Genomic DNA, 15,605 nt, shown 5'->3' with positions numbered 1-15,605 from the left:
TAGCACCATCATCCAACATGGTTTCCCACTACGGCCATCCCAACTACATGCCACCTTTGCTCAATACCCCTGCTGTCCAAGGTATGTCAAGTACTTTCCCGACTCAAAGTTTTTATAATGCTAATGCCACCTCAACCCCTCAGAGCTTCTACACTTCAGCCTCCAACTCCATGCAGCAACCACCTCGTCCCCCGTTTCGTCCTTCCAATCAGCCCATACTCTGCTACAGATGCGGAGAGTATGGGCATTATCAGAGCAAATGCCCTCTGCCAGAAGGCTCTTCTCCATGCCAACTTTGCCCTGAGGCTCAGGATCACTACACTAAGGATTGTCCAAAACAATGCGCCTCTACCTCTGCGAGCCCAAGTCAGAGCCAACCTGAATTCACCTTTCCCAAGATCAATTTGATAGCAGTTAGTACCAACCCCAAGCCACCCCTTTCTGCCCATATGATTGCCTCTCAAGACAAGTTGCAGCTGGTAGAGGAGCCAGCTGGTGTCCTCACACGTGCTCAGAGGGCAGCCCTCGGCCTCAATCTTCCAGCAGGTACAGCCCTTTCCTCCCCAATGCCTACACCTCCTCCAGCAGCTGACATGCCATCCCCTAGTGCTAAGAAAGGATCTTTTACTATGCTCTCCGATATTGATGGGGCTTTCTTAGAAGCAGTTGCTGACTTACAAAAGATCAAAGTACCAGAGGAACAACAACAGGTAGAAAAAGAGAAGCATACAGCAGAGACAGTCTTGAAGAACACTTTCCAACAAGTGTCCCTCTATGACATGCTTCGACTAGATGCGAGTTTCAGAAGTGACACCCTTGCAGTTATTCAATCACTTTACCCTGGAGCAGGTCCTAGTGGCGGGCACCTCCCAGTGCGACAGTCAGAGTCCTATATGATATCCAATCCTGCTGCTCCACTCACTGATTATAGAAGCCCTCGCCTGACAGTGTCCGTTTTAGGTCGGCAATTCTCAGGAGTGATAGTGGATGGTGGATCTGGCATCAACCTGATGCCCGAGTTCACTATGCTAGCTCTAGGTCTACAGCCTACTCGCCCTGCTCCCTTCACAGTTACATTGGCTGACCAGCGGACAGTCTACCCAGTGGGCATAGTGAATAATGTGCCTCTGCAGGTACAAGACTTTACTTTTAACTTGGATTTTGTGGTGGTTCGTCTTCCCCAGGTTGAGGGCTGATTTCCCTTGCTTATTGGAAGACCATGGCTGCGACACACTAAAGCACTCCACGATTGGGGAAACGATGCAATGTGGATACATACTTCTGGCTCCCCGATGCAACCCATCCTCTTAGAAGGAGGCATGGATCCAGTGGTGCAGAAAGTTTCCGTGTCAATGGAAACCAACCCTGAACAAGAACATCCTACTACACCTGAAGGGTCAAACGAAGATCTGCTGGAGTGGCTGGAGGCTACCAAATCTATGCCTTGTTATGGAGTCTCTATTCGCTCTTTGCTTGAAAGTACACCCTCTTCCAATGTTTCCAAGGTAACTAAACCTTATGAGCCACATGAGCCAGCTCAAGAGTTGAAGGTCACAGAAGATACTCCTGATGCGCTCTCAGTGAAAGCCCTCTTGATAAAAGCCGTTGAATTTGGAAAGCCGAGGAAAAAGTATATAAGCAAAAAGAAATCTCCCCTACAGGAGTTCAACCCCCTTCAGACATCAGCCCCATTGGTGTCTGCTTCTCCAACCAAAACGAAGCTAACCTCTGTGTCTAGCCAACTCCCTTCACAGAGCAGGTCCTGCTTGATGTGCTGGATGAATTCCCTACTCCTGCTCGTAGTCTTGCTGAGAATAGTTGGTTCTGTCCTCAACCTGCACTTTCATAATGCTCTGACCTTCCTCGCCCTTACCAACACACCCTCGTCCATACCCACCCTCTCCCTCCCCCTCTCGCCCCTACCTACTCTCTCCCACTCGCACCTACCCTCCCTCTCGCCCCTACCTACCCTCTCCCACTCGCCCCTACCCACCCTCTCCCTCCCCCTCTCGCCCCTACCCTCCCCCTCTCTACCTCTCGCCCTACTCTCTCCCACTCGCCCCTACCCTTCCCCTCTCGACCCTACCCCCTCCCCCTCACCCCTCTCGCCCCTACCCTCCCCCTACCCACCCCACTCGCCCCTACCCTCCCCCTCTCGCCCCTACCTACCCTCTCCCACTCGCCCCTACCCACCCTCTCCCTCTCCCTCTCGCCCCTACCCTCCCCCTCTTTACCTCTCGCCCTACTCTCTCCCACTCGCCCCTACCCACCCTCTCCCTTCCCCTCTCGCCCCTACCTACCCTCTCCCACTCGCCCCTACCCACCCTCTCCCTCCCCCTCTCGCCCCTACCCTCCCCCTCTCTACCTCTCGCCCATACCCTCTTCCACTCGCCCCTACCCTCCCCCTCACCCCCTCTCGCCCCTACCCTCCCCCTCTCTCCCTCTCGCCCCTACCCCCTCCCCCTCACCCCTCTCGCCCCTACCCTCCCCCTACCCACCCCACTCGCCCCTACCCTTCCCCTCTCGCCCCTACCCACCCCCACCTTCCCTCTCGCCCCTACCCACCCCACTCGCCCCTACCCTCCCCCTCTCGCCCCTACCCACCCCCTCATTCCCTCTCGCCCCTATCTAGCAACCTACCCCTCTCGCCCCTACCCAGTTCCCCTCACCCATACCCCCTCACTTCCCCTCTCACCACTACCCACCCCTCACTCCCCCTAAACCCTATCTAGCCCTCTCAAGTTCAGCTTTCATTCTGTCATCATCATGGAGCTTAACCCTATTTGCGGTGTTACTCGGGTTTATGGTCATCCCTCTTTTCGAGAAGAGTGTTGTTGCAAAAAGAGTGGCAAGGGTCATCTGCAACTACAAGCATGGCCCAGGCTTTACAATCATACATACTGGGTTCCTGCCTAGTTAGAGGCTTAAGGCGATTGCAAGCAGTGCAATGTTTTTAACTCCACTTTTGAAGTCTGTAAGGTCATGGGCCTAACACCTGCTTCAGAAAGATGTACGGATGCAGTACCTAGTGGTTTTCCTTCACAGTTTTTTCAGTATTCCTCACCGAGACGGTGAGCGGTCTTGTGGCGGGCAACCTATAGCCGGGCTACAGTGTCACAGGACACAGTTAGTACAGTTGGTCCAGGCTGGTTCACACTGGACGGACCCTCTGGCCTAGGAGTGACACGTGGCAGGGTACCGACGGTGGTCTAGTGGACCTCGTGGCCAGGTCACCACATGGCTGACATTTATGAGCCGTTGGTGGCTCTTTATGGTGGTACATAGGAGTGGTAGAGGTTGGTCATCGGATTATCTTCTTCGCCTTTGGTCCGGCGTCATCGAGGTAGCGAGTCTTACACAGAGCACTGCTTCACCATCCCAGCACATCTGAGCCTCGACACCCCTCTTGTACCTGTGAGTTCTGGGCTGGAGCTGAGTGTGCTGCCACGCCAGAGTTTGTACATGGTTCTTTGAGCTAGTCGAGTCCACATGTTCTGGTTCATTGTTGTATCTCCGTTGTTATCCATTGTTTCTGTGTTTCATTCTCTTTGAGAGAGTTTTCATTTGTTTGAGTGAGATTGTCACGCACATTGCACTGAGGGGCACCCACACTGGAGAGAGCACGACACATTATCCGCGCTACAGGAGTTTTCACCATTAGTGGTCTGGTCTGGTTCACACTGGACGGACTCGCTAGGCAGTGACACGTGGCAAGGATACGGTGGCCTAGTGGACATCGTGGCCAGGTCACCACCGCCACTCAGTGGAGATAGACTTAGATGCTGATATTTATGAGCCGTTGGTGGCTCTTTACGGTTGTATATATGAGTAGTAGCGGTTGGGTCAAAGGATCTTCATCATGTCTAGAGTAGCGAGTCTAGACACACACCACGTCGGCACATCCCTGCACATCTGAGCCTCGACAACCCCATTGTACCTGTGAGTCCTGGGCTGGAGCTGAGTGTGCTGCCACACCCCAGATTCTGTATCGGTTCCTTGAGATAGCCGAGTTCTATGTTCTTGTCTGCTGCTGTGTCTCTGTGTGATCAGTTGTTATCTATTGTTCCTTTGTTTTCAGTCTGTTTGAGTGAGATGTCACCACATTGCACTAAGGAGCACCCACTATAGAGACACGACACACTATCCATGCTACATCAATGTGGCGAGTGTACATGCAAAGTTTTGGTCTCGCATTGTAGAGTCTCTGCTGCATGCAGGGCAATGGTGCATTGGGGGTGACTTCAACATGTTGGAGGACCCCTCTGACAGGATTGGAGGTAGCCATGCTACTGTGTATGGAGCTGAGTTGGCAGCTTGGGAGAGGCTATGTATGACTTTGAGGGTTTCAAATGTTTGGTAGCACTCTGGCTTTGTGAGGCCCCCAAACAGCCTGGCCTTGTCTCGTTCGACCGCAGAGTGGGAGGAGTGAATCTATCTCGGATAGATCACTTCTACGCTAATGACCACATTTGTGACTTGGGTGAGACAGTTTGCATTTTGGCTGGGACATGTTTTTCGGACCATGCACCAGTGATCCTCATTGTGACAGATAGACAGAAGAGGGAGAGCACGATGCTACACATCCCTAAGAGGATCTTGCTAGACTCTGCTCAGAGAGCGAGTGGTGGCTCTTTGGACAGAGTGCGCAGGACTCTCATGCTGACAGAGTGGCCTCTGGACTTGCTCAGCTTAGTCAGTCCTTTCTTCAGGAGTCTACGGCCCGCCTGGCTGTAGCGAGGGAGGAGGAGCAACGTCTCCGGCAGGGCGTTGCTTCCAGAGAATGCAAGAGCAGCACCCAGACAGTCCATGGTTGGAGGAGCAGTTGCAGCAGGCTCGCCAGGAGCTTGCCAGCATAGAGGAGAGGCGTCATGAGTTTGCTTTCCATCGACAGGCATCTCAGTGGATCCAGGTGGGTGACAAAGTGACGAGGGCGTTCTTTGAGACAATGTGGGACCCCGGCAAGCGCACGCCAGTGTCAGCCAATTGAGAAGGCCTGACGTGTCACAAAACTGGCACCACGTGCCAACGGACAAGAATAGACTGAATATACTTTTAGTACTTCAATAACAACTGAAACTGAAAGAGAGAGAGTACATGCGACACGGAGTGGCAGAATTCCACCCCAGAGAGTATTGGCCCCAAACCTTGGCGCCCCTTTCGGTATTTCTTTTTATTGCATTATCAAAGTACAAGCCGGTACTCCATCCTCTGCATCTTTGTCCAGAAGCATACCAGAGAATAAGCCCATGGCCTCATATTTAAAGGCCCTAGGCCCAAAAGCAGTTTGCATGAAAAGCTTTAAACTCAAAAGCAACTAGTACAAAAGCATCTTGTCCAAGAGCTGCCAGCGCAAATCACGGAAAAATCCGTACAGTGCCAAGTCAGCACTTGTCAGCACAAATCACGAAAATCCGTACAGTCTGCCATGTCAGCAATCAGCGTGAAACGCCAGATTCCGTACAATCTGCTAGGGAGAGAGAGAGAGAGAGAGAGAGAGAGAGAGTCCCAGAGACAGATTACAGATTTCTTTTCACTAGATATGGGATAGCTAGAGGAGCAGCCATCACTGCATAGCTCTGCTCACACTCATTCGACCACTACCGCATGCAGCCGAAGCTTCTCTGGAGTCTCTGAAATTGGCCCTTGAGTGTGTGAATCAACCCAAGTCCAATGTCATGGATCAAAGATTTCTTGTGCTATATCTACTTGAGTTACACAGATATAGACACGTTACTAGGGAGAGAGAGAGAGAGAGTCCCAGAGACAGAATACAGATTTCTTTTCACTAGTTATGGGATAGCCAGAGGAGCAGCCATCACTGCATAGCTCTACTCACACTCATTCGACCACTACCGGCACTCTCATCGACCAAGCACTGGAGCTACCGAGATCCACACGGCCACGATTGAGGAGAGGGGCTACACAGCATCGACGGAGACTAGTAGAGGATTCGAGCCATACTCTCTCGACGTCCAGAGTGCAGATGAGGATGGATTCTAGTTGTAGTATCTTTGTTCTAGTTCTTTTGTACCCAGACATGGTATTAGATTCACCATTTTGTAACAGGTTGGCCTCATAGGTCATTTTGGCCTTTTGAAGACGTTAATATAACATTTCATTTCATTTCATTTCTCTCTCTCTCTCTCTCTCTCTCTCTCTCTCTCTCTCTCTCTCTCTCTCTCTCTCTCTCTCTCTCTCTCTCTCTCTCTCTCTCTCTCTCTCTCGTCATTCTCTTGAGCACAACCGCAGCAACTCATAGGAGATAGCTACTCTAGCTAGATAGTAGTAAAGCAGGGTTAGATGACTTTGGCCTTGGACATTGTCGAGAATTGATATTAGAGGAAAAAAAACAATTGTAGATGTAGCGTGAAAGGCCTGCTGCAACATGCCAATTGGTGTGATTTTTTCTCTTAATTGTTAAGTACGTCTCTCCCCCCTTGCCCCCCCACTGCGTGTATTGCATCTTGTACTAATTGAAACATGCAAGCATGCATTGTCTTTGGCATTATGGAAAATTCACAAGATTGTGCATCAAAGAAGTTCTTTGCAGCACCATTTGCTTCGATTCTCGTATTTTGGTTTTGTTGTATTCCAAGGTGAAGAATCTATTGGTTATTTTGTGGAACTAGGAGTCATATAATGGTCTCGAGTCTGAGACTTATACACTTGTCCCCTTGCTTTTATTGTAGCTTGTGTGCAACCACATTGTTAGAAGTGCACATAAGACCTCCAAATCGCAACTCCTATAAAGCAGTGGACTGTGTTTCATACCTCTATATACCCAGAAACCTTCAAACTAGCCATTTACTTGTGCATAAATGTTTTTGGCATGCATCCACTCACTAATCTCCTTCTGTGACTTCCAATCCTCAGTCAACCCTTTGGAAATATACAATAAGATTATGAAAAGCAAGATCTTCAAGCCTTCAAGGTGTAGCATAATTCTATGAAGACGCTCACGGCAATCAAAAGCATGGAAAGGAGCAGGCCTTAACATTCTATTGATCAAATAAAGAGTGTTGCAAGATTTCTAGTTCTCTGTGGTTTCTTTGACATCTGACTAGTAATTGACAAAGTAACTTTCATGTTAGGATGCAACATTCATGTTTTGAAGGCCTTCATAGCCACAAATCATGTACATTCAATTGACTGCTTCACAATGTTAAGTCTATGGCATGCAGGGTATGATACATTCATACAATTTCTTTCAGCAACATAATAACAACGAGCATAGTATGGTTGTAACAGGTACCATAAAGTGGTGACAAATTGTTTCCTGGGGCGTCCTCTGAAATCTCGATTCTTCTTGTGCTCCAAGATCCATATCACTATTCCAGTTAGAAGGAAAAAGGCACAGGTTGTACACCACATAGCTGGAGTAAAAGGGCGCATGAAAGCCCAGGCGTAGCTTGCAGCATCCCCTTTAACAGGTACAACAACCACCAGCCCCGATGCTGTGTAGGGCTGCGTAAAGTCTACAACCTTTGAGCGTGCCGTCGTAATTGTCACATCACCCACAACTGCATCATATTCCTGCACTGTCCAAGGTTGCCAACAAACAGTGAAGGTGATTCAATCCACTTTGACAGGCAGGTCTTAGGTGAACAAATCTCTTCAAGAGTGAAATGTTTCTAAGAAGATGTTTTAACACTTATAATGAACATATGTGTCTAGACACGACTCGTGTGTGTGCGCGCGTGTGTGGGCAATGAGAGAGAGAGAGAGAGAGAGAGAGAGAGAGAGAGAGAGAGAGAGAGAGAGAGAGAGAGAGAGAGAGAGAGAGAGAGAGAGAGATTTTACGTCTATTAATCTCGCATCCTGTTTATGAAGTATATAGTCTGGAACAAAGCCTTTACTACCCCATACTGTAGCAGCGTACATCATAGCCAGTGTTGCCAAAGTGTCGAAGACCCACCCTTTGGTGCGAGGCTCTTTAAAGTGTGCTGAATTGCATCTCCGCTCTAGCACAGTCAATGTTGCATATCCTCTGGTAATCCTCTCTGTGGCAGCTCGAGAAATGGTGAAGCGCTCGGGAGGAGAACGTAACCCCTACATATACATATGACTCTACCACCTCCACTCTCCCTCCAGATGCTGTGAAAACTGTGCCGTGTCTGACTCCTCTGGATGTGTGGAAGATCATGACCTTGGTTTTGCCAAGGTTCACTGTCATATTTCGATTTGTGCAAAAATCATCCAGGACGCCGAGATGGGACTATAGCCCCTCCTGTAACTTAGAGATCACGACAATATCATCAGCATAATGCATAATATGTATCGGGGTACCTGCTAGATTTGCCTCCTGCCCTCCCGCTCTAAGTACAAAATCAAAGATCTCGTTGATGTAGAGCCCAAACAGCGCAGGTGAAAGGGGACACCCTTGCTTCATAACAATGGTGCTAGCAATGGTATTTGAGAGTCCTCCCGGGAAACTCGTCCTGTCACCTATTCATATAAAAGCATATATGGCCCAGATCATGTGTGTTGGAACCCCCAATCCTTGTAGGCGTTGGAAAAGTCTCTCTCATGGCACTATTCAAAAGCTTTGAGGAAATCCACAAAGCAGCAATACAGCTTCTTCCGTGCCTTGGCCCCATTGATCAGGCAACACAAAACGAAGATGTCATCTATGGTAGAGAAAGCTCATCTGAAGCCTGCTGCTTGTCTTGAAGCTCTCAAGCCTCATTCTCTGCATATGAGATCAGCTCTGCCTCAATTACTGCTCCATAAAGTTTGGCCAATCATGATTGTAGTTCCCTATATCCAGGGTGGGCATCATCAGCTCCAATGGGCCTGGGAAGAATGGTGAAAGAGTTGAGTAGGTGTGCTGACTTTCTGGGTCCCATGATGGAGTCCACTGTACTAACTCTCCCCTCTGCTACACCATGTGGTATGCATGTCAAACCTCCTGAAGTGGGCCACTGTGCCATCCCGTTATAGATAACAAGACGGTGCTGAGATCCCAATCTGAATAGGTGATGCTCGTGTCCTGTGGGCTGGGCCATGTCAATTAAGGTCCGCAAGGTGTCTGTGTGCTCCATGGTTTGCAAGATCTCAGGACCCTCGAATCTCACACTATCAAGTACAGGTCCTGGCATTGAAGTCTCCCATTAGGAAGACTTCTCCATGAGGCGAGTCCTCTATAAGGCACGTGCAAGCTGACTCACCACTCCCCTTGCTCTGTCGCAGCAAACCTGGAGCCAGTAGGAGAAAAGTAGCATATATGATCTGGTCCTATGAGAGCTCAATGCAAATCCAGAGGAAACGGGCATCCGGATCGCGTGCTACAATCTGTATCCTACTCTGTAGCTCTCGGTGGAAAAGTATGGTGACTCCTTCTGACCCTCTGGATGTGTTCTAGCATGTACACCCTCTGTACATGGACTGCCACTGAAAACCATGTATCCGTGGTAAGCTCTTCTCACGGCTCTCTCGTGTCTCAGCGTGTAGTATGTTGTCATGACCACTCATGCCTCTCTAAATGAGTTCATAGGTCCCCGTTGCCGTTCCAAACTGCAAGGTGTATCTCCTCATAGTGTGTCCCATAGGCCGCGAGAGTCCCTATGCTATGGCCTTGCCATCAATAATGACCAAATTGTCGCCGTAAGAAGCTCTGTTTCCCTCTTTGCGTGCTTAGAGTATTTTAGACATGCACGCTCAACTAGTTCCACTTGCATCTTTGTGAGGTCATCATCAAGGTAGATAGGAGGGGCTCTCTCTCTCTCTCATAGGTCATTTTGGCCTCTTGAAGACGTTTAATATCTCATTTCATATCTCTCTCTCTCTCTCTCTCTCTCTCTCTCTCTCTCTCTCTCTCTCTCTCTCTCTCTCTCTCTCTCTGTGTGTGTGTGTGTGTGTGTGTGTGTGTGTGTGTGTGTGTGTGTGTGTGGAGAAAAGAGGCTGTATTCTGTGTACATAAGAGACCTCATGAGACGCTCAATGGCCTATCTCCCAGAGGAAGTACAAAAGAGGAGTGACAATGTGTAGGCTATGTAAACATCAAAGAGGTCTGTACGATGAATGTAGAATGAACCACTGTGGGGGTGCATAAGGCCATGTAATGTGACCTAGATCCCAAAGGAAAAAAACTAATGACCGTGCCCATATGTGGAGAAAGAGGCATCAATGTTGCTCCGCTGCCCTGGAGGAGCCGGCTGAAGAACCCCACTGACTGCGAAGAGTATGCTGTAGCTCTGTCAGATGGATGTCAAAATAGTGGACGTAGGGGAAGATTGTGAGCCCAGAATGTGTGATCATCGAGCATTCCATATGGTCCAAAGCGTGATGTTGCATATCGTCAAACAAGTCAAGTACAAATCAGTATCATATTATCGGGAATTCCAAATCTTAAAGTCATTACATCATTGTCAGCCCACAATATCCTGAAAACCCAATAGGGACATCAGTGACTCTATTTTAAAAAATCGGGGCAATCGGTTGACAAAGGAGCGGAGTCACTCCCCCCTTGTGCAAGCCCGCTGCACCAAATTTCGCCCATGCTGAAATCGGGGTTCTATCGGAGTAGACTATGCTAAACCGAATGCTTTAAGGTAAAGTTTCACAATGTCAGGAGTATCCGCCAGGTCCTCTACCTCCATCCACTTCGCATCCAATGCGGGATAGTTCTTGAATTTAACCAAGAACCGCCTTATCGCTTTACCTTTTATCTTTCTATGTTTATGTGCCAATATCTCTTCTGGAACGAGTATCTCCTCGCTTTCCTCCACTTCGGGTTGCTCATCTGGCTCCCCATCATCGGGCACATCGCCTTTAAAAGGCTTCAAGAGACTCACATGAAAAGCATTGTGAATTCTCCAAGTATCGGTAGGAAGGGTGGAACCTTTGGAGCACCTTCAATAATCTCAAATGGTGCCTTCCCCGTCGAAGAGTGAATCGTGTTATTGTAGGCAAATTCCACCAAGGGCAAATACTTTTCCCATTGATCCGAGATGTAAGACTTCAATAACTCCAGTACGACTGAATTTGCAATCTTAGATTGCCCATCTGTCTGCAGGTGGAAAGATGACAAGAACTGCAACCGCGTGCCAATGTCTTCCCAAATAGCCTTCCAAAACAAACTCATGAATCGGGGATCTCTGCCAGAGACAACTGTCTCAGGCATGCCATGTAATCTGAATATCTGGGCAATGAACGATCTCGCTAAGTGATCCGACTTGACTGTTTTCTTTACTGGAATGAATGAGCTTGCTAATTCTGTCAATAACAATCCAGATACCATCGTGCCCACTCTGTGTCTTCGTGAGATCAAAAATGAAATCCATAGCAATACTTCTTAGGGGCAGGCGGGAATGGGTAAAAGCTGTAACAATCCCTGTGCTTTATACCTGTCAAACTTGACCTTCTGGCAGACCATCTGTGTACAAAATCATCCACATCCTTCTTGAGTCTCAGCCAAAAGAAGTATCTCTCCACACCTTTCAAGGTGGTATCAATGCCGCAGTGACCCATAAATGGTGGACAGTGGCATTCGGTTAAAAGCTTTTCCCTCAACGGATGTGTAACGCACAACATCGTTTTCTTCATCAAGAAGCCATTTCGAATGGAATATCCCGCTATTACCTCCCCATTCTGTATTCGATTGAATACATCTGCAAAATCTAGATCTGTGGCGTACTGATCAACCATATCCTCGAAGCTTCTATGATGTATCGTGGAAATAGCCGAGACCAACGGCTTCCGGGACAAAGCATCTGCCACCAAGTTCTTCTATCCCTGTACATGGACAATCTGGAAGTGAAACTGTGACAAGATGTTCGCCCATCGCATCTACTTTTCCGATAGCTGCTTTTGTGACAAGAAGTAGCGTAAACTCTGGTGATCTGTGAAGACCGTAAAATCGGCTCTTCTAAGTTCAGACATATTTTTCCTATGTTCATCATTCAACTCTTTCAAAAAGATCGAGTAAACAAACAGACGGGATTTCATTAATTTTGAAACGACCGAAGCCGATACAATAGGGATAGACTCGCTCTTAAGTTTCACATCAAGTACAATCTTTCGGCCCTTTTCAGTAGTTAATGTCACTTTCTTCGTCCGATAATCAATCACGGAGTTGTTCTTATGGTACCAAGGGACTCCTAGGAGGACATCACAACCTTCCAAGGGCATTATGTAGAAGTACTCGTGCCCCAAATACCCCTGACAATGCAACCGAAGTTTGCCAATGACAGGTGTAATGGCCACGTCCCTGTCGGGTGCCGCTAGAAGTGCCTCTGCTTGTGGTCCCATTCGATCGGGTGTAATCTCGAGCCCCGCCGCCGATTCAGGTGAAATGAAGTTGGCCTTGGCTCCTCCATCGAAGAAAATCAGGGCTTCTTGATCTTTCGCTTTGCCCTAAGCTCGACAAAGTTATGTACTTTCATCAATTGAGCTTGGGTCAGTACCCATGCAATATAGAACCAGTCCTGCTTTCATCTTGCCTTTTCGTCCACGTTCCTCAGCTGCTTTCAAACTCTCTAGCCTTTCTTCATCTTGTTCTTTCTGCGCCTTTTTAGGGCACTTCGCGGAGATGTACCCATGTTCCCCGCATCCAAAACACTTCCCCTCTTTGATGTAGTTGGCTCTCTCCCGAAGAGTGAGCTAGGGTTGTGAATCCATCTTTCTTTCCTTGGGGGCTCTTCTTCTTTCTACTTTCACTATTAGAAGTTTGTTCGGTTCTCTGAGTCATGATCTCATCTGTGGGGTAAGTCAGACTGCCTGATTGTATGGTAAAACCCCGTTTCGCATGATTCATCGATTCTTGAATAGAATTTGACTTTTTTTCTAAGCAGTGATTTCGGACCTCTGTAGGAAGTCCGCAGCAAAACCGCTCAATCTGTTCTTTAAACGAGATCTTCTTAAATGAAGAAGCTGGTAGAAAAGAGCTCCAAAATCTCTTGCAATATGCGTCCAAAGAATCTCTCTTGGTCATCCGAAGATGATTCCAAGCAGTTCATATATCTCGTTCGTACTCCCGAGTCAGCCAAGAAGAAAGAAAAAGCCTTTTAAATTTCAGCCATTTCACTGGCGCTTTCTTGTTCAATAGAAGTGTGGACCACCATGTTCGAGCATTCCCCTTGAAGAAAGAGGTAGTCCTCCGAATCTTGGACTGCTCTGAGTAATGCCCTCCAGAGAAAGCTATATCAAACTGCTATATGAAGGCCAAAGCCCTCGATGCATCTCGGAATTCAAAAAAAGTGTCAAACTTAATTGACTGCCCACCTTCTTTAAATTCTCAAACTTTCTTGCTTTTATCTTTGAGGAAGTCATACTAGTTGGCTTTATAGAAATGCTTCTTCTTTGCGTAAAATTTGTGATCGTCGGAGTCCGAACTATCTGAAGACGAGTCCTCCGTAGAACTGTCAGAAACTGGGCGAAACTTAGGCTTCTTTGCCTTTTTCTTGCCCTTTCCGAAGCTTTGCTTTTTGCTTCGCTTTTTCCCTTTTTTGTCTTCTTCGCTCGAGTCAGAAGAGCTAAAAGAGCTGTAAGAAGAAGAAGAAAAACAAGAAGAACTAGATACTCCTTCAAATCGCACACGCTTCTTTTGCTTTCTTGCCGAGGCAAAAGTAGATTGACGACCCAAATAACCCGGGAAATCAGTTCCTTTCTTTTGCTTTTTGTCGTGCTTTTTGGCTTTATTGTTCGCGTCAAAAAGTTGAGTAATCCATGTATCAACCACCTCTTCCAATTCTTGCTCTGTATAACATCCTCGGAGTAGGAGTTTTCTTGAGTGCTGGTTTGAGGGGTGGCTCTGTGGCCTTCTGCCACTGGGTGTGCACCTCGTGGAAGGATGTCTGAGTCAAAAATTTTGCAAATTTCGGATCCTTCGTAATGTTGATCATCTTTGTCGCGTTGTCAACCAGTTGTCGACGTTCCATCTCTTCAACCTTTGCCTGAGTAGGCCGAGGTGGGCCGTACTCTTCGTGAGAATCTTCTTCGTGATCTCTTTCCGCATCCCCACATGCAGGGGAAGTTGATTGTTCTTTGTTGGAATCCATAATTGTCGCCAGAAAAGGATCGGATTTCCCTGTAGAAGAGAAATCGGCCGTGCTCTGATACCACTGTAACAAACTTGGACACTCCAAGTCAAGATTCTATCGAGACACAACAGAGATTCACTTCAAAACAATTCACAATTCACAATTGATTCGACACGGCCCCGCGAAGTTCCGTGCCTAGAGATATTGGCCCCAAAGACTAGCGCCCCTTTCGGTATTTCTTTTTGTATTAATCTGTGTTCAAAGTACAAGAGAGTGGGATGGTTCTCACTCTCAGACTCTTGTGTCCAGATGCTCTGACGAGTGAGGGCCCTGCCCACTTACTTATAAGTTACAAGAGATGCTAAAAAGCAGAGCCCCAAAAGCTGTAAGTGAAAAGCCTTCAAAAATAAAGCAACTTATTTTCAAAAGCCACCAATTTTTCAGCCAGCGCAAAAAGCTGATTTCCGTACACTATCAGCGCGAAAAGCGGAGATCCGCACGACATGTCACGTCAGCACTGTCAGCGTGAAATCTGGCGCAATTTCCGGGACTGCCGTGCAAATGCAACGTGTCCACTGCTGGGCAGATTCAGGGTGTCGGTCTGCTGCCCCACTGTATGAGTGTGTCCCGGGGCCATGCCACGTCACCCATTTGTGACAAATAGGTGCAACTGGACAGTCAGAGATATTTGATGTTATCTGTTGGTTGCCGTTTTGGGGTTGTATATAAGCTCACATTTTTGTTGGAGTCGAGATAGATAGTTCTAGATGGTTTATGAGTTTTGAGTCTAGCGTCGAGTCGAGTCTACATCACACACAACACCCTCCCTGCACATGTTGAGCCTTTGACCCCCATTGTATACGTGAGTTCTGGGCTTGGAGCAGAGAGTGTGCTGCCATGCCAGAGTCTGTACTGGTTCATCTGAGTTGATCGAGTCCCATGTTGTTCAAGTTCTACTGTTGAATCTGCTGTCGAGTCACTTGTTTGCTATAGTATTCATCGTCTACAGTGCTTTCATTTTGTTGCAGTGAGATTTCAAGGACATTGCACTGAGGAGCACCCACAATAGAGAGCACAACACATTATTCCCGCTACAGGTGCTCTTATTTTTGGCACGCTCCGTGGGACCTCAACTGAAGTTTCACTCAATTGTGCCTACAGGTCAAGGAGCTAACTTGTTTAAGCTCTCACCCGTGTTGGTCTGCTAGTTTGGACTAGAGTAGTCCAGCTTGGTCTGTCAGCTCAGTCCTAGGCCAGCTGGTGTAGTCACTCGTCTTGGTCTAGTCTCTCGTCCGCCAGTCTAGTCACTTGTCCTGTTCTAGTCTTTGGTCCCGGTCTAGTCACTCGTCCTTGGCTAATCTCTCGTCCAAGTCACTCACACTGGTCTAGTGGAGTCTGGACCATCTAAGTAAAAGTCTTAGTGCCCAAATCTTGGGTGGGTTTCTAATTACTGCATGACACATACGAGGCAGTCCAAAGATCCACAAAGTCCATTACTGAGTCCTTTGAAGTACTACCATCGAAAGCGCCAACCCTTTGTGCCGAGTAGGAGTCCACCAACCCCGTTACCCCTACCTTCCCACGTGGCTACCTCCACTCTCTCAAACAATCCTTCACCTCCCACGG

At 48.0% G+C, this 15,605-nt stretch overlaps 1 protein-coding gene across 1 annotated transcript in view; it reads right to left on the bottom strand.

Annotated features, from left to right (window-relative positions):
* LOC147418098 (glutamate receptor 3.1-like) overlaps positions 1-15,605 on the bottom strand; it is a 57,254-nt gene that overhangs the window by 17,628 nt on the left and 24,021 nt on the right. Inside the window, exon 4 of the mRNA XM_086506942.1 lies at positions 7,253-7,533. Coding sequence (XP_086363068.1) covers positions 7,253-7,533 — 281 coding nt within the window. The remainder of the gene's footprint in view (positions 1-7,252; positions 7,534-15,605) is intronic.

This window comes from Adiantum capillus-veneris, chromosome 30 (assembly GCF_014529385.1).
Source record: "Adiantum capillus-veneris isolate H3 chromosome 30, ASM1452938v2, whole genome shotgun sequence".
NCBI classification, from domain to species: Eukaryota; Viridiplantae; Streptophyta; class Polypodiopsida; order Polypodiales; family Pteridaceae; genus Adiantum; species Adiantum capillus-veneris.
This window is presented reverse-complemented; position numbering and strand designations above follow the sequence as displayed.